Source organism: Cyprinodon tularosa, unplaced genomic scaffold, assembly GCF_016077235.1.
Source record: "Cyprinodon tularosa strain WSP-4 unplaced genomic scaffold, ASM1607723v1 ctg16, whole genome shotgun sequence".
NCBI classification, from domain to species: Eukaryota; Metazoa; Chordata; class Actinopteri; order Cyprinodontiformes; family Cyprinodontidae; genus Cyprinodon; species Cyprinodon tularosa.
The window spans coordinates 2,225,430-2,253,279 of record NW_024038437.1 but is presented as its reverse complement, the minus strand read 5'-3'; the positions used below and the strand labels follow the sequence as shown (position 1 = coordinate 2,253,279).

Genomic DNA, 27,850 nt, shown 5'->3' with positions numbered 1-27,850 from the left:
TTCTGACGTCTGGGGAAGTTGCTTAATACTGGAAAAGCACATTTCCTTTCACTATAAAGCCCAATGATAGTATAATGCTTTTATGCTTTTAGCTGCGCTATTTCCCCATTTTATTTCCCTTTCATATGTCGGTGATTTTTACCAACATGACCGGACAGTAGATATCATTAGACCTTGTTTGTCGGGATGAGCAGCTCTTTGACTTCCGCTACTTATGTCCGCAACATCAGTTACGGTCTGCGGCGTCAGCTGTCCGACTTCCTGGACCCTCAGGACAGGTGGAAGGATGTGATTGTTTCCATACGGAAGCCGAGCGGGGAGCAGCGGTACTCCCAGCTTCACGTTAGGTGCGTCATCTCACATCAACTGCATGTCACATTCACAGGTTTCCAGAATATGATCTAATACTTTCTTCTTGTGCCTGTAGGAGGTTTGAGTCTCTTGTAGCTCAGGGGAAGAGTCCCACCGTGGAGCTGCTGAACGACTGGGGGACCAGTAACTGTACAGTGGGAGAACTGGTGGATATTCTGAAGAGCCACAGCTTACTGGCTGCTGCCTGCCTCCTGCTGCCTGGTAGGGATGTTATCACAGAGGGGGGGGATTTATCATTAGGATATACTAGGCTAGGCAGTTGCCTAGGGCCCCAAGTTCCTGGGAACCTCATAAAACTCTGTTTAAAAGTATGGTTAATAATTAAGTTTATTTCTATAGCACCAATTCACAACACATGTCATCTCAGGTACTTTACAGTTCACCAGATCATACAGTCAGACTGATTCAAAGTATTCTATCTAAGGAAAACCAGTTGATTGCATCGACTCATGAATGCAATCCCTCACACTAAGCATGCTTGTTGCGACAGTGGAGAGGAAAAACTCCCTTTTAACAGCAGAACCAGGCTGAGTGTGAGTGGCCATCTGGAGACAGAAGCAGAGATACAAAAAGCAGCTGTAAAAGGCGGCCCCATCCAGGAAACACACAGCCAGGCAGACAAGCTCCAAGCTAGCTCCCATGTCAGAAGATGAAGAGAGGACATCCAGCCAGTCACAGTCAGAGAAACTGGACTTCACTGGAAAACAGGCCGATCTCCAACATCTATAAACAAAGGTGTTGATGGCAGCAGCTCAGCTGATATTTCTCTCCAGGATGGAGTCACAGCCAAACAGGAACAGAACAGATGAAGCTACTATGAGAAAATGCAGAGAGAGCAGAACGTTAGAGATTGAACTAAAAGATTCTGCAGAGTGGGAGAATAGAGCTAGAATGAAGCAGAATTATTAAATGTGGGGTCCCTATGTCCCCCAGCAGTCTAAGCCTATAGCAGCATAACTATAGAGATAGCTCAGGATAACCTGAGCCACTCTAACTATAAGCTTTATCAAAAAGGAAAGTTTTAGGCCTAGCCTTAAAAGTAGACAGGGTGTCTGCCTCACAGACTAAAACTGGTAGTTATACAGCTATTATTTCATACATATGAAAAATGAAGAACAGATAAGCAGATCATGGCTTGTATAATTGTAGGTGACCGCAGACAGGAGGCTTCTGATTGGTCAAATCTCTATCCACTCTACTCGTGCTTATTTCCTGTTTGGTACCTTACTGGCTTGTTTTGTTTGTATGACCTCCATTGTGGAAAACGACTCGTGAAGTTAGACCAGCTAGAAGAGCGAGGTGCATGAAAAAATCTTTAATTTCTTTAGAGATAGCATGAAAACTCAGCTGAGTACAAAACATAGAGAGGAAAACAAAAAGAAAAGGGATAAGAAGAGAGGGACAAACATAGAATAAATATAGAGGCATATGTATATCTGTTCTATTCAAAATGTCTTTATCTGTATAATGTGTCTGTTTTATGTCTTGTCTTGTCAATTCAGAGGGCCCCATGTCTGTTGTTGCCTAGGGCCCCAAATTTCCTAAATCCACCCCTGACTGTAGGATGTATAGAATAGAAATAATGAAGCTTTATCTCAGTTTAATGGTCAAAGCTTTCACAGATTTAGTCTTTTCTTGCCAACAGGTGAATATTTCAAACATTGAAAATGAAAAGTGAATAAATGAATATCATGTTTATCTTTTTTATTTACTTCCACAGAGGAAAAATACTCCTTGGCAAAAACCCGGCAGCTTTCCTCTCCATTACAGACTTACAGAGATGCTCCAACCAGACCGCTGGATGAGAGACCCAATCAGTCTCCAAATGCTGGATCAACTCCAGAGACACAAGTCCTGAGTGAAAACAGTGAAATAGGACACACAGGTGGGTGCTTTGGTTTATTCTGCAAACAGTTACTGTCACATGGTTAATTATCAAATTATATGTTTCAAACTTTTTCACATTTTGTTAAATTGAACTTTTATTAATTGCAGGAGGATTTTATGATGTAGAAAAGGTTTCTTAGGGGTAAACGGTATAATGAAGACCAAAGAAGCACATCGGAAAGGTTAGGGATAAATTTGAAGCAGGGCTGAGTCACAGAAAAGAACAAAACCTTTAAAAATGTCACTTTTATATTCACCTTTAGGAAAAATGGAAAGTATACGGCACAACTGTGTTGTAGATCTGTTAAAACATGGCTGCTCATCTAAATTAAAAGGTTTGTTATGAGGAGAGGCAATATAACTGTGGAAGAGCGGCAGAGACGTGCAGTTCAGGGAGAACACCTGCCCTCCCCACCTAAAAAAAAAAAAAAAAAAAAAAAAAAAAAATGCATATGCACAACCCTGTACCCGCTCCCTATTAAACGCTTTTTAAAAGTTGCTGATTGCATCGCTCATACAAGCTTAATTTCCAAAGGAAAATTTGCAATTTTTCCACTATATAAGGGGATTTGATGGGGATGAACACGTAGGACGGCCTTACATAAACATATCACAAGAATGAATGACAATTAGGAGGGTCACAAATTTTGATGATCCACCGGGAAAAAAGAACATCCTCCACTATACCTTTTAAACCTTCTACATTTGGAGTCTCATTTGTGGATTATCATAAGCCATTGAGGAAACTTGCTGTATGCAACACAAGGTTCTTGCCCCACAAGCAAGATGCTATGTGTGGTAGAAAGCTAACATGTGCAAAACATGGTGGCAGCGGTATCATAATGAGGGGGAGGAAAAGATTTAGGCTTGTGGCTGCAATGAAGTAAAAATGTAACTTCCAGGTGGAAAAGACACTTTTGCATGGCAATTAAGCATCATTGTCAGGTTAAAAACACAAAACTATGAACAAATATAGACAATAACAACAACTTATGTTATCTTTATGCTAGTTTCAATTGATTAATAAGAGAAAATAGAAAATATTGCAAAAAAAAAAAAAAAACAGTTAATAATTTCTTGTTGTAATTTGTGACATTTTACCTTTACCTTTTTTTTCTTTTACGAATGTACTTTGGCCCATTTGTAACACATTTACTAAACATGAATAGCCAGCAGGTGGCAGTAGTGTTCCCTGACCCACTTTTTATGCAACCTTTGGCAGATTTCTCCAGTTTTTTGTTCAGTGACCTGAGGAGGATCACGGGCAACTTTGACGACCGCTCCATCTCAGATGGAGGCAGCCGACTTGGAGAGGGGGGCTTTGGGACTGTATACAAAGGTTTCCTGAACAACAGACCTGTGGCAGTAAAAAAACTAAACCCTGTAAGTCAGCATCTCTAAATACATAAAGACTTCTGTTCAAGATGCTGATAATAAAGGTGTAATATCACATCCCTTAGATGGAAGACATGCCTTTGGATAAGCTGAGAGATCAGTTTAACCAAGAGATCCAGACTCTGAGAGTGTGAGTTTAAATCAATCAACAGGAAAAAAATGCCTGGAAAAAGCATTTTATTCTCTACTCCCGGATGTTGCAGGTGTCCCTTAATAAAATATTTTCCAAACAGGTTGAAACATGAGAACCTGGTGGACATGGTGGGATTCTCTTGTGATGAGCAGCAGCTGTGTATAGTGTACGCCTACATGGCGAATGGATCTTTGCTGGATCGCCTCGCCTGCCTGGTAAAAAAACGTTTGCAAACAACACCTGAGGCTCCATGCAGATCACTTATCTGTGCTTTTTATTTACATAGGATGGAAGTCTTCCTCTTTCCTGGCGACAGAGATGCTTGATTGCAGAGGGAGCGGCTCGAGGTTTAGAGTACCTGCACAGCAACCATCACGTACACAGAGATGTTAAAAGGTGCAAAGCCTTTCAGTAATAAAAATAGTCAAAAATGATTGAGCAATTTTAGTAATATCCTTCTATATTGTAAAGGAAACCATGTTATTTCCCAAACAAAAGCTCTACATGAACTAAAAGTATTTACTTTTTTGATTTTGTGAAGTTAAAGGAAAAGTCAGGTCAGAAAGGAATAATCAATGGATCATTATCTATACCTAAAACTTATACGTTCGCATTGATTTAATGAAATATGGCGTTGATCTGCAAAAAAATAAAAACACAAATTTTCGTTGCGAACACTGAGTCTGGGAGCGGCCATTTTTGCCCAAATATAGTAACACCTCACTCCTGCCATTTTCCGGAAGTGACGTTACGGTGCGTTAAGCCTAGCGCCGTTCTCCCCGCTTTACAAGCAAAATCAATGAGAACTACTAGAAACATCTGCAATAAACAACAATTATTGAAGATCTCAGAGGACTTCACCATTGAAATTCACCAGAGCTATAGTGAAATTGACAATGCCCACGTGCATGGCAGTTGGATGTTGTGATACATCGGGTAAAAGTGGAGAAAAAAAAATTATTTCACCTTTATGATCGACCGCATTGCCAACTTAAAGGGGGAGGATTTGCCATCAACCTTCTGGCTAGAGAAAAAACAAGTCATATGTAGCCAACATTTCAAAGAATGTTTTCAAGATGACTTGGATAATAGCGCGATGTGACAAACACCAGATACGGCGCTGGGACTTGATTAACAGCCGATACTGCACCGTGACATCACAAACCGGTAGGTGGCAGTAGTGTTCTTTGACAAACATGGATGCCTCCAGTAAAGCACATTAAAATAAAAAATTAATCTTAATTAAAACACTTATCATTCATTGAACAGTATGTAATAATTTGATATTTAAAGTACTTTCAGATGTTTAAATTGTGAAGATGACCGGACTTCTCCTTTAAAACCACAAAGTTCAAATATGTAATAGGATCGTCTACAATAGACCAACACGAAGTGGTGCATGTTTGTAAAGGAGGACATTTTTATTTATCGCAGTAGTATAACTGAAAGGGTACGTCATGCATATGTATCTAGCTCCACTTATTCTAACATCTCTAAATAACATCTAGGGTAACCATCTGCCCTGCAAGGAATAAACAGAGTGTAGCTTATCTGCAAATCTATCATAACATGATCTTCCACCAAAATTGACAGGCCTGGCAACAGAAGCAGCTAGGAAGAAGCACAGTTACTCTGGAGGAGCTGCAGGGATCTGCAGCTTGATGGAACAACTTTTAGCTCTGCTCTGCAAGAATTGTGGAAAATATGTGGAACGTTTAGGTCTGATCAAAACTGAGATTATTGCCTAACAAACAAAAAGCTGTGTCTAGTAAAATCAACATTACAAATTACCCTAAAAAAACACGGTCCTCACAGTGAAACATGGTACTGGCAGCTGCATGCTGTGGGGATTATTTCTTTACTTTCTTTATTTATCTGCCACTTTGTGTTGGTCTGTCTCTTTAAATTATTGTGATATACATAAAAAATAGTTGTTGGGACTCAACCAAATGGTGAAAAAGATCCAGTAGCTTCAGTACTTCACCAAGGTTATGTACTTTTCCTTCAGCTTGTAACAAGAAAACTAGCCAATTAACAGGAGATAAAAAGCTTCCTCTAACACCTTTTTGTTCTACCCTTAGTGCAAACATCCTGCTGGATGAGAACTTTGTAGCCAAAATTTCTGACTTTGGGCTGACCAGAGCATCTGCAAAGCACACGTCTACAACAATGACGACGGAGCGGATCGTGGGAACCCGAGCGTACATGGCTCCTGAGGCCCTGAGGGGACAGATCACCCCAAAGTCAGATGTGTTCAGCTTTGGAGTGGTACGCTAAGGACACTCTCAGCTCAGTACCTATTATTTGATTGCAGCGTAAAACCTGAGCTCTTGTGTTTTACATTTGGTTAACAAATAACAGCCTTTCATTTTCTTTCATCTTAGTTTGAATAATTGTACAACTAGTATAGATTATAACCAATAAAATAGAATACCGTAGAAAATCCTTTTTTTGTCCCACAATGGGGAAATTCTGGTGTTACAGCAGCAAAAAGATTATAGAGAAAATGGTCACACAAATGTGGACCTTAGAAAAGTGCATAACATAATAGTGAAGACTTAAAAATTAAACAAATAAAACACTGTACTGAAAAGTGTTTTAACAATATAAAACTGTGCAACTGGAGAATAAATGACCAACATACAGCTATGGACATTTTTACAGTAATGGAATTTTCAAAATGGCAGCAGCACCAGAGATGTGCAAAATTACAGCAGCATGTTATTTAACTGACTAAGATAGAAACTGCAAAATCAGCATGAATGTAACAACTTATTGGGGTTGTTGGGAACAGTGGTTATAGAGTTTTACTGCTGCTGGGAGGAAAGATCTGTGATAACGCTCCCTGGTGCATTTAAGGTGCAGCAGTCTGTCACTGAAGGAGCTCTCCAGTTTAGCACCAGCTTCATGCATGGAGTGGTAGACATTATCCAATAGAGATGTTATTTTAGTTAAGATCCTTTTGTTTCCCACCTCCAGAGGGCATCCAATCACAGAGCTGGCCTTCCTGATCAGCTTACCTAGCTGCTTTCTCTCAGCTGCAGATGAGCCACTGCACCTACAGACAGCTCCATAGAAGACAGCTGATTCCACAACAGAGTCAGAAGCTCTTTAGGAGCGCCCCCTGCACTCTTAAAAGTCCTCAGTCTCCTCAACAGGAAGAGTCTGCTCTGACCTTTCTTATACAGAGCATTTACATGTAAAATATTAAACCCAACAATGTGATAATTATTTTCTACTCAACGATAAAAAAAACTGGTGAAATTGAATCTACATAACTTTGAAGGAAAATAATTACAGAATGAATCTTATTTTTTTCCTTCCATTATTACTGCTTTTTGCAGAGCTTTGTAAGGACCTTGGAAAGAAATACAAAAAGAGGTTTTAAAAAATCTTTTTTTTTTCAGTTTAGTGAGTGTTGCATCGACGTGCAGCTGCTTGGTGTTCGATCAATTTTCTTTATTTTTTTCAGATTGGATCTGTGAGGATGGATCTACTAATGAAAGACACGTTAACATAGTGACAGAAGCAGATATTTTTAGTTACATTAATGGTAAATTTATAAAAGAAATCTGATGAGGTATGATATTTATGTTTCTTAGTAATATAACAATAGTGATGGTAAGGAAAATTACGGTATGTTTGCATATATTTTAAGATGTTCTTCTAGCCTCATATAATGTCAGTATTTTTTTTTTTTTGAGGGGACATTTGTGGTTTTATCGTGGTTTGATTGTTCTATTCTAAGTTAACAATGCAGGGCGAATAATTTCTCTACCTTTCCAACTTCTCTTGCGGAAAGAAACGACAGTCTGTTGCTAAACGAATGATGTTTAGTACAACTGATTCCTAACCTGAAGAATCCATAGATCCTCTTTATTTACACTCTTTATTTTAACTAGTTATCGATCTTCAATGCGAGCATTCCATAAGAGCGAGTGTTTTAGCAGCCTGCTACAGATACATACAGGTTGGTGTCGATGCAACGATTGAGGAAAGAAGTCACCGGTGCCTTTAGAGAATCGGCTGTAGGGAGCGTTTTAAGGCCATTTAAAAATCAATTGATTCCCACTATTCTGCAGGGAGAGAAAGATTTAACACAAGTGAAAGAAAAGTCAAGAAATTTTTTTTTTTATGCTTCCCAGAGATGAGCTTCTCCGATGACCTCCTCTTTGGTGCAGGAGGAGAAAGTCCAAAGATTTACATTATTACTGGCCTCAGTTCAGATGCTGAGTGTTAATGTCTTTGAAACTGCAGATGCAAACAGGGCTGCAGAAGTGTGGCTTGTTTGGAAGTATCTTTAACCTAGCTGTCAATACCTATCGTTTGGATTAGTTACATCTGAATAAACCAGAAGGCTTCTGGAAAAGTTCAAACAAAATATATTTACCCATTATTTACTAAACATTTGGAAAAATCTAAATGCAGCATATTAGAAATATCTCTCATTTGCTTATATGAAACAGTGGAGGAGGGATGATAATCTGGGCTTTGTTTACTGACAGAAAAACATGAACACCTTGTAATCAACCATGAATCCATCGGGTTACTACCTTGTGTCCAACAGCTTACACTCAGCTGAAATTAGTGAGCAATACCACCAAGATTCAAGGCGCAGTAGTATTTTAGTGGCCCAGTCAAAGTCTAAAGCTCAATTAAATTGAATGTAAACATCTACAAACTCCAAAACCTCCAAATGACTGAAGGCAAGAGAGTCCAAATTTCATATTCAGGCATTTCTGTTTTGAGTAACTTTCGAACCTGATATAGATCAGAATTTATTAACGCCTGAAGGCTAAAGTCTGTGTATTTTCTTAGTCCAATAACTGATGCTCAGTCCAGTTTCAGTGCTGGATGGTGCAGCACTTGCATCAGCATCTTCCCTTGAAATATTTTCGTTTCTTTTTCACTGCTACCTCTGGCTTTTAGCATCTGTTCTAATGAGAAAATGCCAACAAGGAGGGTTGTTGAAATGCCACACAGCTGTACAAGGTTTGTGAATCCAATGCCAGTTACAGATGATGTACAGCAGGAGAAAAGTAATTTCCTTATGGGGAAGTTCTTCCTCTATCTTATCTGTACAGCTGGGGCTTGTGGTTGGTGGAAGATCTGGGTCACTGGGAGAAGAAATAAAGGTTCCCTGTTCCCCGGAGCCTTGTAATTATCCTCATGTCTCTGCTGTCTACAGGTGCTGTTAGAAATATTGTCTGGACTTCCACCAGCTGATGAAAACAAAGAGCCCCAGTTCTTGGTAAGCTGCACTAGAGGCGTTTACTTTGTATGTATTGAGCAACAGATGCAGTCAGTTAGTACATAAAGTAAAAACGGAAACAGAACTTTAAAGAGATCATCTCAAATATCTGTCATTCCTTCCCCCTTATCTTAGATGGAGATCAGGGACAACATAGATGATGAAGATCTGACTCTGGAGCAGTTTGTGGATAAGAAGATGACAGACTGGGAGCTGAGCCAGGTAGAGAGCATCTACTGTTTGGCTTCCAGCTGCTTGGATGACAGGAAAAACAGGCGGCCAGTCATCAAACAGGTACAGGAAGGAGGCAGAAAGAAAAGCAGCTGCTCTAGTGGTATCTGTACTTCTTTTTACAGGAAACAAGTGATGGTTACAGATCCGCCCCTTTTCAGACTACTTTACTTTAATAAACAGCAGTGTGCAACACTTATGCACAGGAAAAATGTTACCATCTTTTTATTTTTAAAAATTTTATAGTAAAGATGGTGTTTTCTGCAGGTGTAGCAAATTGTACTAATTGGGATTTTATTGTGACCAAATGCAAATTACTTCAAGAGGCTTGAATAGTTTTGTAAAGTGGAATAGAAAACATTTCCACTGCTTTGTTTGCAGTAATTTAGAATTTTTTTTTTTCTCCCTGCAGGTTCTTTCAGAGATTCGCAGTGTTGTCAAAAGCAACTCCTTGGATTCTTAGGAAAGGAGGGAAACAAGATTTCTGATCCTGTTCCCAGACTGACACGTTTCCCGCTTTTTGTCTTTTTAATATTTCATATCAAAATGTCTTATCCTTTTGTATTTTATATATGCATTTTGTAATCTGTTAATTTTATGTGAATGTAAAAAAGCACTGAGGTTGTTTTGCCTTAATGTTTGGTAAATAAATTAAATAAACAAAATTGATTTAAATATTTTATTTTCATCTTTAAAAGAAGGATTTGTAAGAAAACAAAGAAGACCAAACATTATTCGTTTTCTGACGATGAATATAAAGGGTTTTTTTCCCCCTTCACATGAGGTGAACTAAGTAGTTTGCCAAATATTAATCAGTAGACCAGTGGATGAGGCATTTTTCCATCAAGGTTTTCCCTTTTTCAATCCTGTCGAGCTTGGTGTTCCTTCCTCTGTGGGAACCGGGTTTCAAGAAGCTTCCTCTCAGTGAAATGTGAGATGTATAGATCGATGGAGTATTTCTGGAAGCCCGTTCTCTCCACTTTAATCCACCATCAACGAGACAGACTGCTTCTTAATCATAGAGCATCACAGCTACAATATGTACATTTACAGCACTTGCATAGAAAAATAAGTTTCTCAGCAGATGATTTTTTTTTTCTCCATGTAAACCACAGTTATATCAAAAAGAAGGAATTTTCTCTTTATAAAAATGCACTGTTAAAACAAAGGAGTCAACACGTGGGAATAATTCAGATCTTTTTCGGCTTTGGAGCACCTCGTTGTGCAAACAGTAGGAGACGAATATTGTACACGTCAGACACAAAAACAATATTTGACACAGACTTAAGGAATGCTGTTTAGGAATTTGAGCATTTGAACTCGATAAGCATTTTTTTTTTATATTGGCGCAGGTTCACATTAGTGGTGCTTACATCTTTTTCCTAAGTGTCAGAGCTGGCAATTAAGCAAATATCTCAGCTTTTATTTGGGGCCCCTTGAGTTATAGGTAAGCTGCTTGTGAATGTATTAACATGTAGGAATATGTTTCCATTTGGCAAGCTACAAATGGATCATCTGATGTGTGTCACTGCTCAGTTCTCCTTGGCGTGCATAGTTGGGTGGCTAGGGTAACATGGTGAGAAATTGAGGTTGTTGGGAAAGAAAAACAAAGTCAAATACAATTTTTTCGTCGCCCATCACAGGGATGTTCCACTGTGGAACACGTAAGGGGGGGGTTGGAAGTGGTGCTGAGGTTTCATTTAATCTTCCTCTTCTCCTTGGCCGGGTGGCCGGGTGATTCGGCGGCCGCCCCTCTTACCAGCTGGGCCTTTTGGCTTGGCGAAACGCTCTTTATACGCGTGCTGCTTGGGATGCACCTCGCCATACAGGAAATCGTTTGTTAGTTCATTCCCGTCTTCAATTTCCAACTGGGAAAAAAAAAAAAAAGTATATAAACACTTAATTATCTGGTAAATTAGCGTTTGTAAAAATCAGGTAGAATTAAAACTTTAATCTTATCCAACAAATAAAGTTTCCCCACAGTGGTGACTGAAACAAATTGGACATGTATCTGCTAAATAAAATCAACAAATATCCGATTATAAAAATGCAGATAGATATTAAGGTCTTTCATTTCTCACATACTTACATATATTAAACTTGTATCTCTGTAAATTTGGATGATCGTGGCTAACAGATACTGAAAACCTATAATTAAGTTTCTACCAAAATTGAAAAGCTGATTAAAATTAACAATGCTTGGCCAAAGCAAGTAAACAGTTGTTGAGCAGACTGTAACCACCACCCTCCCCAAAGATAAAAGGCCATTAAAGACATTTGCTAAAGAAGGTTGCTGTTAATAGAATGCCGTTTGGAGAAGTTGAATGAAAGGAAATCTTGGTTTAAAGGCATACTATGCAACATTTTTCAGTTAATGTGTTCCATAACGTTTTGGATGATTAAATGAGTCATTTCAGGTCGAACAAAGGTTTTCTCGGCCGCCCTGGTGGTCTGTAGGGGAAATACCGTACTTGCAATTGCAGGAGCCATCGGCCCGCACCCACAGGCTCAGAAGTCTCGTGCATCGCGAGAGTCGGTCTTGCTTTACGGCGCCCCCAGTGAAAGACATGCTCGTTGCTAGCGCAGCGGCGATATTTGTGCAGTTATCATGGCGGAACCAGCGAGAAAACAGCGAAAGCACATGTCGGAAAAGGCGAGAAAGAGGAAAAGGGCTCTCTACCGCAGTAGACATGGTGATTCGTTGCGTTCGCCTGTCTGCTAAGCTCAAAACAACCGCGCCTGACTTGACGGAGAAACCAGGAGAACAGCTGAGCATATTTATGACAGTGCACTTTTACTTTTGCCCTCTGGGGGAAGCCTCGCTGGAAAATCAACACCGGTTGCATAGTGTACCTTTAACATAAACCTTTCAGATGATTGTGGTCCAAAGCCCATTCAAGAGTTTAGAGATATACAAGGCATGGATTTGGGTTAAAACAGTCTAAATCAGACCTGCAGTAATTCATCCAAAAAGGAGCTCAGACCAAACATTAAATGTGTATACTATATAATAGTTTTTTTAAATAAATAACTTAAATTTCCATTTATCAAAATGAGAGATAAATGCTTGAAATGCTATGTTCCTTATAGGGCTGCACGATTTGGGGAAAAATGTGAATCAAAGTTATTTCACTTAAAACTGAGATCACGATTCAGCAAAATTGTAATTGCATAAACTCAACCTAACAAACAAACAACCTTTTCAAAAGGTAGTTCAAAATAAAGCATGTCTTTGCATAAGAGCTTTGTTTGAGCACTTCTGAGGGGGTTTGGAAGATGATTAACCCTCTCAACAGAGAAGGTTAATCATCTTCTAAACCCATCATTGTGTAAGGTGTTTATTGGGGCAATTTCTTTTCCCTGGTGGTACATTATCGCTGCTATAATTTCCTTGTGTCTTTTGGAGTTGGGCGGGTATGCCATTGTGTTGTGCAAGGTTCCCGTTGTTAGGTTTGTTTTGGTTTCTTGCTTTGTATGCCTTCATCGTGCTGTATTTCAATCAATCAATTTCTTTATTGACTACAATTTACATTGTAATCGAGATTTCCGTTTCAGTACAACTGAAATTACAATATAACATTTGTTGTGACATTTGTGATTGAAGTTGTAGTATTGCTTTGCAGTGCGGCAACCTGAGCAAGCCATGCTTTACAATGAAACTTGTGCTGTTTGTCATGATCTGGTTTAAAACCAAAATATTTTCACACAGCTGGGCTTACTCCACTGTTGCAAAGATGCTTTACCATTGGTTAGGGAGGTAGGAAGTCAATGGCAGTGCTGCGTTTGAGGGCGCTAGGAAACTGTAGTTGTTAAAAATGCTCCAGAATCGTTTTGGGTAGAAATAAGATCGTGGATTGAAATTGCATTTAATCGTGCAGCCTTAGTTCCTTCAAACAAATTTATGTCAGTTTCATATGTTGAACTGATTCATTGAACTGAATTAAGGCTGTGATGTAAATGTATAAAAAAGTATGAAAATGTAACTTTAAAAAATGTGTGATTGGTGAATCAAACACAGGTTCCTTCTAATCTCTCACCTTTTTCTCAATCTCAAGCTGGAGTTTGTTTTCCACCATGTCAACCAGGTTATTTTTGCAGCTGGAATACAGCATCCTCTCTCGGATGCTGCATTTGTACCCTGGCATAGAATAAATGAAGACTGCAAAAGAACAGATGATATGATGGGAAGATATGAAGCAAACAAATGCAAATCTGAAGCTCCAAATTACTAGACAGAAATTAAGCACTCACCTGTAGACTCCAAGTAGTCGCCTTCATGGGAATGTTTGTACAGGAAGAAGTGGTATCGAGGAGACTCTTTGGGGACTCTCTTTGGCAGGTCTTTCAAATCAGTTGGCTCAGTGCTGCACAAGTATATAATTTCCTTTTCCATATCTATTTTCTGTTGACAAAGGGTGTGAAAAGATTATTGTTGGTATGAGAACATGTGACAGTAACCAAAAGCAAGTCCATCTCATTGCAACGTCTGTTTGCGCTGAAGTAATAATGACAAGTCTTGTTCTCACAGTCGGGGGTATCCTGTCCTACAAAATAATTTGCTGTTTTTCTATGGAAAGAGACATGCTTTCTAAGGACTTACGGTTCAAAACAACCTATAAATAAAAGGAGAAAATATAACCAGACCTGTTGTCTGGGTTACAAAAAACACAGAGACAAACACTCATCCATTTTTGTCATCTTTCTGTTCATTGCAACTCCAATATTAAGAAAAACAACTTCTGTAACCTGCTTTCTACCCGTTGTTGGACTGAAATCTCTGTCTGATCTTTCTGACTTTGCTGTAGGTAATTTTTTTTTAGTCTGCAATCCTCCCCTGTGTAATGTGTACAAGCTTGCATACTGTGACATGTTCAATGCCAGTAGGATTATTTATGACACAAAGTGTTAACCAAATTCAACTTAAATTGTCCAATGAGGCTCCTAAATGTCCCATTTAGGCTCCTCAGGACTGATTTGGCAAAAAGGCACCACTGAACAGTTAGCAAACACATGTCTATGTTGGTTCCTCATTTTCACCAATGCAGTATTTAAAATAAATACATGTCTTTGGCATCAATACCAGGTTTTAAGTTTTAATATTGAAAAGCTGCAGTAGAAACTAGGGGTGTAAATAATAATCGTTTTGTATCGATGCATCGATCCAAAAGCCGACGATCCGATGCATCGACACGTCCGCAAGATAATCGATTCATGTTTTTTTTCTTCCTCCGGTCTATTTTTATCCATTTGCTCCCGTGCTGCGGTGCCGCTAAACCTATTTTGCCCTCCTACCGCGCTTCCTGGTTATACTCTTACAGCAGTGTGTTGCAGTGAGCTTGACACAGACATTTTTAAATTATGCTCAGTATTTAAGCGTGGTCTGAGCTACACACTGCGGGTCTAGATACGGCCGAGGCGGTGAGGAAGTGGGGGCGAGTTTAGTCCGACGGGATATGAGGGCCAAAAAGAGCGGAGATCCAGCTGGAAAAAGGGTCCCAACGTTCTCGCGCACCTCGCTCTTCTAGCGGGTCAAACTTCACGAGTTGTTTTCCGCAATTTCGGTGATAAAAACAACACAAGCCGGCCTCCTGTCTGCTGCACTGTTTGCGGTCAGCTACAATCTGGGAGAGGAGCAGCGGAGCGTCTCTCAAGGGGGCGGTGACGTCGACACTCTGGAGCCTTCTTCTTCTTCTTTTTTTTAATGGCGGTTGGCAAATAACTTATAGGTGCATTACCGCCACCTTCCAGAATGGAGTATGGACCAGACAAACTATTATATTCACCCTAAAATACCCGTTCTTCTTAGAAAGTTAAAAATACTCCCAAAAACTACATCCCCATTACCTTTGAAACAATTCCCTTATATCTAGTTTATTTTTATTCCTGTCTAACTCTCTACGCAACATCTCTCTTTCCTGAGTATATTTATTACATTCTAAAAAAATATGTTGGACAGTTTCTCTGGAGCCGAGGTATTGCATTGAACTCATTACACTGATATTCTGCAGTATTTTTGCAGTATTTTTTGATGCAACTTTTCTACTTGTGTTATTTGCTGTTGTTTCTAAAGAAAAAGCATAATGATATTACAGCTTTCATTGATTTATTTCAAACTTGAAACTTTGTTTAGCCTGTAAGGTGTAAAAAAAAAAATAATTAAAAAAATTTAACCGATTAATCGAATCGAATCGTGGTGTATTCTTGAGTATCGAAAATAATCAAATCGTTGGGTCAGGAAATCGATACTGAATCGAATCGCCATGATGGGTGTGATTTACACCCCTAGTAGAAACCTTAATTTCATTAACTATTTAATCACAAATGAAGAAGTTTTAGAGATGCTTAAAGATACTGGATGGCGAAAAGTAAAATTCTTAAGTCATAATGGGAGCATTTTATAAACAACTGAGGCTACTCATTGCAATCATTAAACCCAGATCACTTAGAAAATGTTGAGGTTGAGTATTAAGTCTGTAATATTTTTGACAGGGTTGCTCTCTGCCCAAGCAGCCCCTACAGCAGGGTAGTAGAATGCAAAGAAAAAAGTGAAGGTTTGCTCATTTACATGCTCAGATGGATGGAGTTGGAGTCCCTTGATGTGTACAGTGTAAGCTATAGGAAAATATTACCAGGTGGCTGATAAAGATTAACTTTATGTCCAATTAATAGCATAGCATCAATTTCTAAATTAAAGCTCTATGCCATGTTTTATTTTTTAAGAATGAAGAATGCATTGGCGCAAAGCCCTAACATATTTAGGCTGATAAAAATGCAAAATGTTATTCTACAATTAACAGAAATTCTGGAAAACAAATAAAACGTCATATTTATGTTCATATTTGTCCAATAAATGTGAGCATGAACTCATTATCAACATAATAATAGGGGGTACATTAGATCGAGAGTAACAAAAAGAACACACAATTAGTCAAAACAAATTTTGTTTCCCATCAATCCATTCAAATTGGGCTGAAACAGTGAATCAGATTAATCATGATTAAACGATAAACAAAATAGTCCACAACTAATTTATTAATCAATTAATCCTCAACTGGAGTATAAAGACTCTAAAACATGCATTTAGCTGACAGAGGAACCCACTTAAAGCAGGTAATGTAAGAAAACTGTAAAAATATATATCAATATTTTGCATTTAAGATAGAAAAACACCTTTTTCATCTCTCAATATCCTCTTTCCAGAACTCCTCAAGTGGAAACATTTTACTTTCACCTGGTTTAAGTCTTTTTTAAGGAACTTTTTGCTATCCGATTATTAATGGAAAAAAATATTCAACAAATTAATCGATTAGTAAATTAATAGTCAGTTGCAGCCCTAATTTAAACTATTATTTTTTTGCTCTAAATGTAAATGGGGGGGTACAAGATGGGGTTTGCTCAGAGTTGCCAATGAATGACAACTTATGAAAACATAAAAAAATATTTACTCAGTTACAAAAAACTGTTTGACTTTGAAGCTTGTAGTGAAAAAGAGGAAAAGAAGAGCTTCAAATGTTTCTTTGTAATTTGCTCTGATCTAATCGGAGCCATTAGCAATCTGAATTTTAATGAGAACCTCACACAAAAGGCTTTATGGACAAATAATGAGTGCCTCCATTGTGTTTGTAAAACACAAACAAATACAACTACTGGCCAATAATACTGCCTTTTTTCAAACAAAAAATATGCACAGGTCATTTATGAAAAAGGTTTACTCTTATAATACACATTATGTGCTTTGAAGAAGTGTTCGTAAACCTTGAACCCACATCTTTAAACTTTACAAACATCAGTTTTTAAGTATTATGAGGGTCTTTTATGACAGAACAGCTTTAAATAAAGCACAGATACGAGGTAAAAGGAACAGATGGATACAGCTACTCTAACCCCTTGAACCCTACGGACCCACCAGCGGGTCCAGCTGCTACATGACCTCGTAATTTTACCAAACCCCCAGTATTGATGTAAAAAACATATTTGGCACAGTTTGGTGACATTTATGGATAAATGTGCCAAACTGGCCCCTCCGCCTAAGAAATTTCTCACTAATACCATTCTAAAATAAATATGATTCATCTGATTGAGTCCAAATTTGGTATATTTTTACACAACATTTAGATTTGAAAGTCTGTACTACTTTTTTGTGCTATAAATAATATTTTGGTAGTGTTTTGCAATGTTTATTTCAAAGACAATTTTGGCGAGGTTCAAAAAATGCAAAATATTTTGTATTTTGTCCCTGATATTTCAGGCAGGGTCAAAGCTACAATGGTGCTGACACCAGAAAACCATTCTATGACATCTTACCTTTACAGACGTACCAAAAGTTTCTTCTTAAATCTAATAGCTTTGAGGCTATAAGTTATTTACTTTTGTGTGTTTTTGTCAGGCAGAAATTTATTTACCGTATTTTCACGACCATAAGGCGCACCGTACTAAAAGGCGCAGTCTAAGTTATGTGTCCCATTTCTGTATTTAACACACATAAGGCGCACGGGACTATAGGGCGCGTTTTTTATATACAGGTACATGTCCTCTACTACCTTTAAATACCTCTACTGCGTATTTAAAAATACAGCGGGGGCAAAACTGAGTATGACTGTGCTTTATTCATGTATTTATTAAAAAGTATTAATCAAACCTGGCAGCTGGCCGTGAGACAGACACATCGCAGATGACACAGCACTGTGATCACTCCTAAATTAACTTAAAATCCTGAAACCTGCCGACAGAATATGTTCGCTTTTATGGGTGCCTGCAGTTTAGCCTAAATTATTTAGATGAAAAACACCTGCCATCCACCGCGTGAACCCAGAGGCTGCCCAGCCTAGAGGCTGCTGATGAAAGGATTTCTCCTGTCGGCGCACCGCTGGTATGTGGGGGTCTGAGCGCCTCCGACAGAAATAGATAATCTGGATGAACTGACTGCAATTATTAAGTTTTCAGGTGGACTTTCTCACTTAAAAACATAATAAAACTACTTTATTCCCACTGATCACAGCAAATATAGCTGCAAGATTTAGATTATTTAGATGAAAAAACACCTGCCAGCCACCGCGGTGAAGAGGAGGAGACCCGCCCAGAGGCTGCTGTTGAATTAAGTTTTCAGGTAGAAAAATAGAGCGGGAGCAAAACTGAGTATGATTGTGCTTTATTCATGTATTTATTACAAAGTATTAATCAAACCCATCAAAGTCATCATCCTCTGTTTCTGAATTAAACAGCTGCGCTAAATCAGACATGCCAATTTCCCCTTCTTCGCTGTCAGTCACTTTCCGTGCAGCGCAGCTCCTCAGAAATAATGCCGGCTTTTGCGAAAGCTTGAACAACAGAGCCAGCAGACACGTTAGTCCATCTACAATCCATCCGCAAACTGTGGCGTAACTCGCCCGGCGCTGCCTTCCACTTATCCTGAAACTGTGGTCTCCGTCGGTCATCCATCGCTCCCACGCCGCTCGCAGCCTTACTTTGAACGGCCGCTTCACACTGATGTCGAGCGGTTGAAGCTCCTTTGTCAGACCCCCCGGGATAACGGCGAGCACAGTATCCATTTGATTCACCTTTTTTTTCACATCGGCTGTGAGATGGGCACGCAGCGATGGTGATGCGTGGAAAAAACCACCTGGTCTCCTCACATAGGCTACACCTCCCTCAGCTACGCTTTCATCTTCTCCTCATCCATCCAGCCTTTTCCATTTGCGTTAATATCATACACTATATTGCCAAAAGTATTTGCTCACCTGCCTTGACTCACATATGAGCTTAAGTGACATCCCGTTCCTAATCCATAGGGTTCAATATGACATCGGTCCACCCTTTGCAGCTAGAACAGCTTCAACTCTTCTGGGAAGGCTGTCCACAAGGTTTAGGAGTGTGTTTATGGGAATTTTTGACCATTCTTCCAGAAGCGCATTTGTGAGGTCGCACACTGATGTTGGACGAGAAGGCCTGGCTCTCAGTCTCCGCTCTAATTCATCCCAAAGGTGTTCTATCGGGTTGAGGTCAGGACTCTGTGCAGGCCAGTCAAGTTCATCCACACCAGACTCTGTCATCCATGTCTTTATGGACCTTGCTTTGTGCACTGGTGCACAGTCATGTTGGAAGAGGAAGGGGCCAGCTCCAAACTGTTCCCACAAAGTTGGGAGCATGGAATTGTCCAAAATGTCTTGGTATGCTGAAGCATTCAGAGTTCCTTTCACTGGAACTAAGGGGCCAAGCCCAGCTCCTGAAAAACAACCCCACACCATAATCCCCCCTCCAACAAACTTTACACTTGGCACAATGCAGTCAGACAAGTACCGTTCTCCTGGCAACCGCCAAACCCAGACCCGTCCATCAGATTGCCAGATGGAGAAGCGCGATTCGTCACTCCAGAGAACGCGTCTCCACTGCTCTAGAGTCCAGTGGCGGCGTGCTTTACACCACCGCATCCGACGCTTTGCATTGCACTTGGTGATGTATGGCTTGGATGCAGCTGCTCGACCATGGAAACCCATTCCATGAAGCTCTCTGCGCACTGTTCTTGAGCTAATCTGAAGGCCACATGAAGTTTGGAGGTCTGTAGTGATTGACTCTGCAGAAAGTTGGCGACCTCTTCGCACTATGCGCGTCAGCATCCGCTGACCCCGCTCCGTCAGTTTACGTGGCCTACCACTTCGTGGCTGAGTTGCTGTCGTTCCCAAACACTTCCATTTTCTTATAATACAGCTGACAGTTGACTGTGGAATATTTAGGAGCGAGGAAATTTCACGACTGGATTTGTTGCACAGGTGGCATCCTATCACAGTTCCACGCTGGAATTCACTGAGCTCCTGAGAGCGACCCATTCTTTCACAAATGTTTGTAAAAACAGTCTGCATGCCTAGGTGCTTGAATTTATACACCTGTGGCCATGGAAGTGATTGGAACACCTGATTCCAATAATTTGGATGGGTGAGCAAATACTTTTGGCAATATAGTGTATGTCATCAGAGCGCTGTGTCTGTCTCGCTGTCAGCTCCCAGATCAGCTTCTCTGATTGGTTGATGCGGCGCGTCCAGCAGCAAAACTTCAATTTTTTCATCTCGAGCAGCAGCAGCGCGTTGGCAGATGCTTAAACGCTCCTGCTGCTCAAAAAGCGCTGCAGGACCTTTTGCTGCACCTATACGCGCGTCAACCATTTACTTTGCATGTAAACTCGCTGCTTCTGCTGCACCTGCTGGGCCCGGTTCACACCGATGTCGAGCGGTTGAACAGCGAGCACAGGGTTAATTTGTTTCCCCATGTTTTTCACATCAGCTGTGAGATGAGCACGCATGGAGTTACATATTAACAGCGATGGTGAGGGGTGGAAAAAAAAAACACCTGGTCTCCTTACATTCAGCCACTCTTTCATCATCTCCTCAATGAGGTGGTCTCAAAAGTCGCAGTTACAACACACATAGGGCGCACCGCACCATAGGGCGCACTGCACATTTTGAGGGAAAAAAAAGACGTTTAAGTGCGCCTTATAGTCGTGAAAATACGGTATACCCCCTTAGGGTGTAAGAGGCTAAGAAGGTCTTAGGTTTGTTAGAAATCTTTAATTGAAACATTTTTCAATAAAGATCCAGACACACATCAGACAAGACGGCGATAAAGTTTTAGAGTCGTTCAAAGCGGAGCTGAAAAAAAAAAAAAGATTTCCAAAGGTTCAACCATTTCCTATTGCACCGTTTCATTTCCTGTTTAAAAATGAAACTGCAGACCTACAGTACCAAGGCAACAAGCAAACAAGGAAAGCAAAGCTGTGTGATACCGCAACAAAAACATACTACAATCGATAATTATTCCTTTTTTTTTTACCTATATGAAATAAGAACCAGAGGAAAAAAGTTAAATTCAAATTGTAACTATTTAAGAATAATCTTTAAAAAGAGGTACTATTTACCACCAACCCAGCTTAGCTTGACTGTGGGAGGTTGAAAGTCTATTGAAATAATGGAGCATTTTATTGGAAATATTTTCTATTTATATCATCCAGGTGTTTATGCAAATACATATTGTCATTGGTGTATTTCCCGATCCTAAAGGAAAGCATAGGTCAGTGAAGTATTATAGTGATTCTGGAAGGGCTACAGAGATCCACAGCTGATGTGGGAAAATCTGAAAGCTTAGCTTTAAGCTTTTGAATAGTGGCCTAAACACAGCACCACGGCAGGCAAACATGCTGCTCACAGCAACAGCTTACCTCTAAGGATAGCCATGTCTGAGATCGGCCTACATCCAAGTGAGAATTAGTAGCAAAACTTCTCACAAATGCTCACATCAGATCTGACTTTGTAAAACAGAATGGAAGAAAAGTGTTCTACTTTGTACTGATGTAACCAAAAACAAACACTTAAAAAATGTGACAAAGGTTTAAGCATCATGATGACTTTAAGAGGGATTGCGTTCTGCTAGGAACTCACCAGCTGTACATAGTTGATTCTCTTTTCCTTAAAACGCGTCAGTGCTTCACTCGCCTCTTTGTGAATGGGGAAAGCCACGCCCTGAAGGGTCTGCTGCTTGGTGTCCACACTGATGTCCGTCTGGACCTGAACACAAAGACACAGTTAGAGCTACCATTGGCACGCTAAGCAGTTTTTGCAATAAGTACTTTGAAACTGAAAGGATTCCCTTAGATTATTTTTAGGCTGAAATCAAGTTCGTACCCTTTCATTTTTAAATCACCAAGCAGTAAACTGGTGCCCTAAAAAGCTTAAAAGCTTGGCCACAATCATTATAGATAGCATTTTTATAAGATGTCACAGCCTTTAGGAAATCACACAGATAACCTGAAAATGCAGGAAGGATTACACTGAAGGATTACATCTATTTTTAGTTGCCTGTTCCCATAAATTGAAATGCCTTGCAAACATGACTGAGCACAGATGCAGCTACTTCGCATTCCAAACGAGACATCATACTTCTTTATCCATCTGCCTGGATAAAGGTAAAGCAAGTGATGAATATTTCAAAGCTTTTTCATCTGGGCTGCACAGATTAATGGCATTAGATCTTCCTTTAACAGCTGGTCAAACGGGACCAGCAGAAACCTCACTTCCCATTTGCTTTGCTGGTTTTAATTGACGGTTCTCTGAAGAGAGGCTACACTACTGAAGCAGATCCATATATGGTAAGAAAGAGTTCATGTTTATGTGACAGGCTACGAGAGCAGCAATTAGAAAAAACTGTTACTCAAAAAAGAAGTGGTTGTTTTAGATACTTCACAGGCCTTCTTCAAAATCTAAAACATGACCTAAACCTCCAGCTGGAGGAGGCTACCTGCAGAAGCCTGGAATGTAAATAGTGGTAATTACATCAGCAGTATCACGTTACCACATTCATCTTTCTTATCACAATGAAGGCAAAGCACAATGACAGAGCTCACTTGTTCCCCAGAGTCAAATCACTACCCAGCTCTCCACAGCCGAGTTCAAACATTTGCATACTAATGACAGGATTTAGTTTTGGACATCAGTAGAGCTTTCCTTTTACTTCTTTTTTTTTTTTGATCTAGCAAAACAAACCCTTCCACTGTAGTCTGTACTTTTTATTGGGCATATAGGTGTGAGCTCTAAAGCCTGATGAGAGTAGTCTCTGCCAACATCCTGCTGTTCTAACCCATCAGCATGTTTGCGCCCTCTTAGTACTGCCAGCCCAGCATCTGCACACTTGTAATGCTGCTGACCTTGTGAGCTTAAAAGTATGCATTGCTGGCCTTCCTTGATACCCCACCTAACCGGATCACGGTTACACACTGGAGATAGGGCTGCTGCAAGCCGTGCTAGGTCAAGTTGGCTTCTCCTTCAGCTACATATATCAGGGACATGTATCTGGCCAACAGCACTGCATTATTTTCTTAGATCTAAGTGCTATCTCACCACTGAAATTAGCTTCCTTATGTTTACCTCATTGAGTTTGATCTGTCTCAGTTCCTCCTCTGCAGCAGTGAGGGGCAGAGGAGCCGCCTGCGAGGTCAGATATTTCTTGTAACCACTGAGATTCAAATCCTCCTGCAAAGAGAAATGTGTTTAAGGCTAAACGTTTAGATCTAAAAAAAAAAAAAAAAACGTTGTGTGTGAGTCAATAACAAACCTTTGTGGTACCGAAAATCTCATCCTTAATGTGCCCTCCTCCAAACTCTTTTTTCAGTGTCGCCCTGGTAGCAGCATATAACATTTTGTGTCGCACCTGAAAAATAAAAACACTTATTATAATTCTGAGTACAGAGGAAATCAAGTGAAAAGGCCAAAACCAATTCGGGTTTCTGTGAGATCTGACCATTATATTTAGATTTTGATCAATTCTTATTTCTCATCAAAAATTATAAAACAGCACAGGGACGATTTTCTGCAATTGAATAAGGAATCAACATATCCCCACTTAGCCTATATAAAGCACCTATTAATACAAAAAATATTGATATATTCAATGACACATTTAATGACTAGATGAAATAAATTCAGCGTCAACATGTAAATAAAAAAAACAGACCCAAATATGGACAGATTTGGGTCCAAGACTGATTGACTGGGGAATAAAATGTTAAGATTCAGACTGTGGAAGATTGAAAGTAAAAGGGGGGAAATTCAACATAGCCTTATTATAATAATATTTTTTTTAAAACAGCCCGTTAAATGGTCAACTTTCATAAAATGCAACAACTACTAATGTCTGGAAACTCCAACCTTTTTTTCATATAATTTTCCCCAACTTATCTAAATTTTAAAACTAATATATCTAAACTCCACTTTTACTTTTCAAGACACAACAGAAACTTGATTCGTTGTTGCACTAGACATGTTTAAATCCAAACATAATGTTAATTATGAGCAAAATTTCTTGAAAATCTCAAATTAGACATGTTTTCATCCACTGGAGCAGGTTAACCCACGTATGTTTACATTACACTTGACTTTATTAAACAGGAAATAAACTAGGGCAGACCACAGATCAATAATGGACTGAGGTTTTAATGAATGTGGTTCAATCAAGCAAGTTGTACTGACTTTATTATGCGAACTAGTATTAGTGAGGTTATATGTCATCCAAAGATGTCTAGAGAGAAATGTAATACTAATGGGAGGCTTGCAGTAAATGTGCTTTCATCTCCTTTTATATGCATTTGTATATTGTTTTCTTTGTATAATTTTTTTGTGTGTGAAATATGTAGTTATTAGATTTAAATCTTTTGTTTCCATCAAGCTTTTCTAATTTTATACCTCAAAATGCACACAAAAAAAACACTGATGGTAACGTCTCTACGGAGTGCATTTTATTCTCAACACCAAGATTAGGTGTGTGTTGACCTGCTAATAAATAGCAAAACCGTATTAGGTCAATAATATACATCTTTTTTAACCAGCTTGCAGCTACATCCACACTTGCTGATCCACTATTTCAGCTCCTACAAGACCAGTACTTTCTTTCACTAACATGCAGGTTGTGAAAAGATTGAGCAACTTCTAGACAAGCCTGAACCTGATGCTTTGTGCTCAGAGAAAGGAATGTTAAGCTCAGCTGTGCGACTCAGAAATTGGATTTTAAAACTTCAGAGAGCTGCAGACACACATTTACACCTGACATCATCAAGCTGGAACATTTCCCTTTCCCCTGCTTTAGAAACGTGGTTTCTCTAGGGGGGGTCTTCGTCAAGTTTAAAGGAAAATAAATAGTGATGAGATTATATTACTCTAAAAAGAGGAAAAGTTTAATTTTATGTACAAAAACACCTAAAAGCAGCTGTATTTAAGTTTTAAGACCAAGAAGGTATGAAGTCCCAAACAGACGAACTGCTCTAATGTGGTCAGCTCAACCCGTCTTATTCCCAAAGCTGAGCACAACAAAGGGTGCAGAGAATGGAAAGCTATTCATTACAGCCACTGGGTGTGGTTGTCTTACAGTAGAGTTGTCTGGTGACCAGGCGAGGAGGATCCATTCGTAGCCTTGGTTGTTAGTGGAGTCCAGTCGGTACAAAATATAGCAGGGCACAGCATCCTCCAGAAGAGGCAGCACTATGGAATCGTACTCCTGATCCCACGACTTTGATGCTTGACTGGTACGACCCAGAGTCAGCTCCTCTGGAAAACAGATGTGTGCAAACTAAAATGTAAGCAAAGCAGATTTCTTTCATACACAAAATTAAGAATGTCAACATTCGGACAGAGGGACGAGCTCGGCTTTTTGGTTTTGCAGTTATAGTGTCCTTACCATCCTCAATGATGATCTTTAAGGCTCGATACTGGTCTCCGCTCCTGGCATTGGCAAAGATTTCCTTCACATCATTCCCCGCTGGAACAAGATGAAAAGGATTAGAGACATCGTTTATAAAAAGTTTGATAGGAACTGAATTGTGCCGAAATAAACAATTTGGTTATTAGATAAAAATACATATACTTGAGCGATGAGACATAAAAGATATATTTTTTTGCATTAGAAATTGACTTCTAAAGATGCACAGTGTTACGGCACATTGTGCTAAAAAAAATTGTTTAATGTTAATAATCAAATTGCCACCATAGGGAACTGCTGTACAATTAATCTACACTGTACTTTAATATAAATAACAGTCCGTTTCTTTCTATAGTTAGAAGTTTAACTATAGAAAGGTATTTCAAGCTTATATCAGTTATTTACACCAATATTATTTAATATAAAAAAAACACTGCATACAAGCACCTTTACATCACACCTTCTGAATTTAGCAGATAATCATTAGATTGCTTTACTTAAATAAGATGTAATAAAACAATAAGCACAGTCATAAACATTAACATTACAACAGTGGTAGTGGATCTGTTACTCTAGAAGCAGGAGTAACAAATGATTTATTTCTATGCAAATTAAAGGTAACTAGACTAGGTAACATGCAATGCATCATTTCGTTTTTGTGCAAATACCCTGAAACTGTAGAACAACATCTTATTAAAAACAAGTCATGTGCTGCTGGACTTTGACCTTTATCCGAGTACTGTAAAATAAGTCAAGCGATGAAATTCAAACCAAGTGATTATAACTGCAAAAAATTGGTTTAACTAACCCAGATGCACAGGTTTTGGTGAAGATTTTAGACTGTTTGACAGAGGACAGAAAATATGGCTACTAGATCATAAACACAAACAGGTACTCTGTTAGACTCTTGAAAAAAAATGCTTACATTTTTTTTTTGTCCATATATAGATAATTTGTTTCTGCTTAAGTAGGTTTTCTAGCAACAGGAAGACTTTGTGTGGATTTGATTATTTCTATAAACTCTTTTTTGTATCCATTAAACACCATAGAATGCAATCACTATAGGGTGTATTTGTGAATGCAGACTAAACAAAATACCTACGTAGGCTTTCCGAGTGGCAGGAGGTCACGCCCTATATCAGCAATGGATAATAGCCATGCAATTCAGATAATAACTGGAAACTTGACAGATTCTAGTCAAGCAGTGTATTTAGATGAAGGCGTCGCCCATTGATTCAAAGCATAAACTAACATTACATGGTTTCAATTTGATGATAGAAACATTAGAATTGTCTTTGGCGAGGCGTTAAGAAATCCGTTCAGAAGAAGAGGGTTTTCTGATGGCTGATAGAGTGACAAAAAACTCGAAGTGAAGTCCTCAAAAAGTGCACAGCGGCTCAACTGGTCACAAAAATCACTGAAGCCAGAAGCTAGCTAGCTAGCACGGAGAGATTAGCTAACTTGCTAGCTTATGGCTGCAACAAACTGAAGCAGGCGCCTAAAGCTTTATCTGAAATTCACACAGCGGGACGGACAAAACACTTGCAGGAAAAACAAAAACGATCCTTACCTAGAATGCCTGTTTGATGTGACATTGTGTCTATCGTCGGACAGAGGGCTGAAGCAGCTGACCAGGCGAGAGCGAAGAGAAGAAGCAGGAAGTGAACTACAGAGGGAGGGGCCCAACCCCGAGACTGGGGGGTCACATTTATGAATGCATTTCCTTACAGAAAGAAGGAAGAGATATGAAGACTGAAAAAATTCAGCAAGAATGTAAAGATATGAAGAATGTAAAAATAGGAAGAATGTAAAAATTGCGAAAGAATGTAAAAATTCAGGAAGAATGTAAAAATTTAGAAAGAATGTAAAAATAGGAATAATGTAAAAATAGGAATAATGCAAAAATTCAGGACGAATGTAAAAAATTCAGGACGAATGTAAAAATATAAAGAATTTAAAAATTCAGAAAGAAAGTAAAAATATGAAGAATGTAAAAATCCAGGAAAATGTAAAATTTCAGAAAGCATGTAAAAATATATAGAATTTAAATATTCCGGGAAAATTAAGAAATTCAGAAAGAATGTAAAAATATGAAAAATGTAAAAATTCAGGAAATAATGTAAAAATTTAAAAGGAATGTAAAGATATGAAGAATGTAAAAATAGGAAGAATGTAAAAATTGCGAAAGAATGTAAAAATTCAGGAAGAATGTAAAAATTTAGAAAGAATGTAAAAATAGGAATAATGTAAAAATAGGAATAATGCAAAAATTCAGGACGAATGTAAAAAATTCAGGACGAATGTAAAAATATAAAGAATTTAAAAATTCAGAAAGAAAGTAAAAATATGAA

The 27,850-nt window shown here is 39.0% G+C and overlaps 2 protein-coding genes across 2 annotated transcripts; one reads left to right on the top strand and one right to left on the bottom strand.

The window, feature by feature from the left end:
* On the top strand, positions 1-9,944 carry irak4 (interleukin-1 receptor-associated kinase 4). Its single transcript, XM_038280432.1, has 11 exons — positions 1-347; positions 428-573; positions 2,093-2,257; positions 3,482-3,642; positions 3,720-3,784; positions 3,888-4,002; positions 4,074-4,183; positions 5,869-6,055; positions 8,976-9,038; positions 9,174-9,332; positions 9,682-9,944. The coding sequence occupies exons 1-11, from the start codon at positions 187-189 to the stop codon at positions 9,730-9,732; spliced, it is 1,383 nt and encodes a 460-aa protein (XP_038136360.1). The 5' UTR covers positions 1-186; the 3' UTR covers positions 9,733-9,944.
* On the bottom strand, positions 9,935-27,199 carry LOC119780399 (twinfilin-1-like). Its single transcript, XM_038280433.1, has 9 exons — positions 27,070-27,199; positions 25,479-25,559; positions 25,170-25,348; positions 23,364-23,459; positions 23,177-23,281; positions 21,695-21,820; positions 13,521-13,671; positions 13,307-13,428; positions 9,935-11,137 (listed from the first exon to the last, which is right to left on the bottom strand). Exons 1-9 carry the CDS (start codon positions 27,092-27,094, stop codon positions 10,970-10,972), a joined length of 1,053 nt encoding a protein of 350 aa, XP_038136361.1. The 5' UTR covers positions 27,095-27,199; the 3' UTR covers positions 9,935-10,969.
* Positions 27,200-27,850: the final 651 nt, after the last annotated feature.

Excerpts from the sequence above, each read along its gene's own strand:
- irak4 (XM_038280432.1), top strand. The coding sequence starts at position 187 with ATGAGCAGCTCTTTGACTTCCGCTACTTATGTCCGCAACATCAGTTAC. Across the intron at positions 3,785-3,887 it reads GAGATCCAGACTCTGAGAGT|GTTGAAACATGAGAACCTGG; the intron begins GTGAGTTTAAAT and ends TTTTCCAAACAG. Across the intron at positions 9,333-9,681 it reads GGCGGCCAGTCATCAAACAG|GTTCTTTCAGAGATTCGCAG; the intron begins GTACAGGAAGGA and ends TTCTCCCTGCAG.
- LOC119780399 (XM_038280433.1), bottom strand. The coding sequence starts at position 27,094 with ATGTCACATCAAACAGGCATTCTAG. Across the intron at positions 25,560-27,069 it reads ACATCAAACAGGCATTCTAG|CGGGGAATGATGTGAAGGAA; the intron begins GTAAGGATCGTT and ends ATCTTGTTCCAG. Across the intron at positions 13,429-13,520 it reads CGACTACTTGGAGTCTACAG|TCTTCATTTATTCTATGCCA; the intron begins GTGAGTGCTTAA and ends GTTCTTTTGCAG.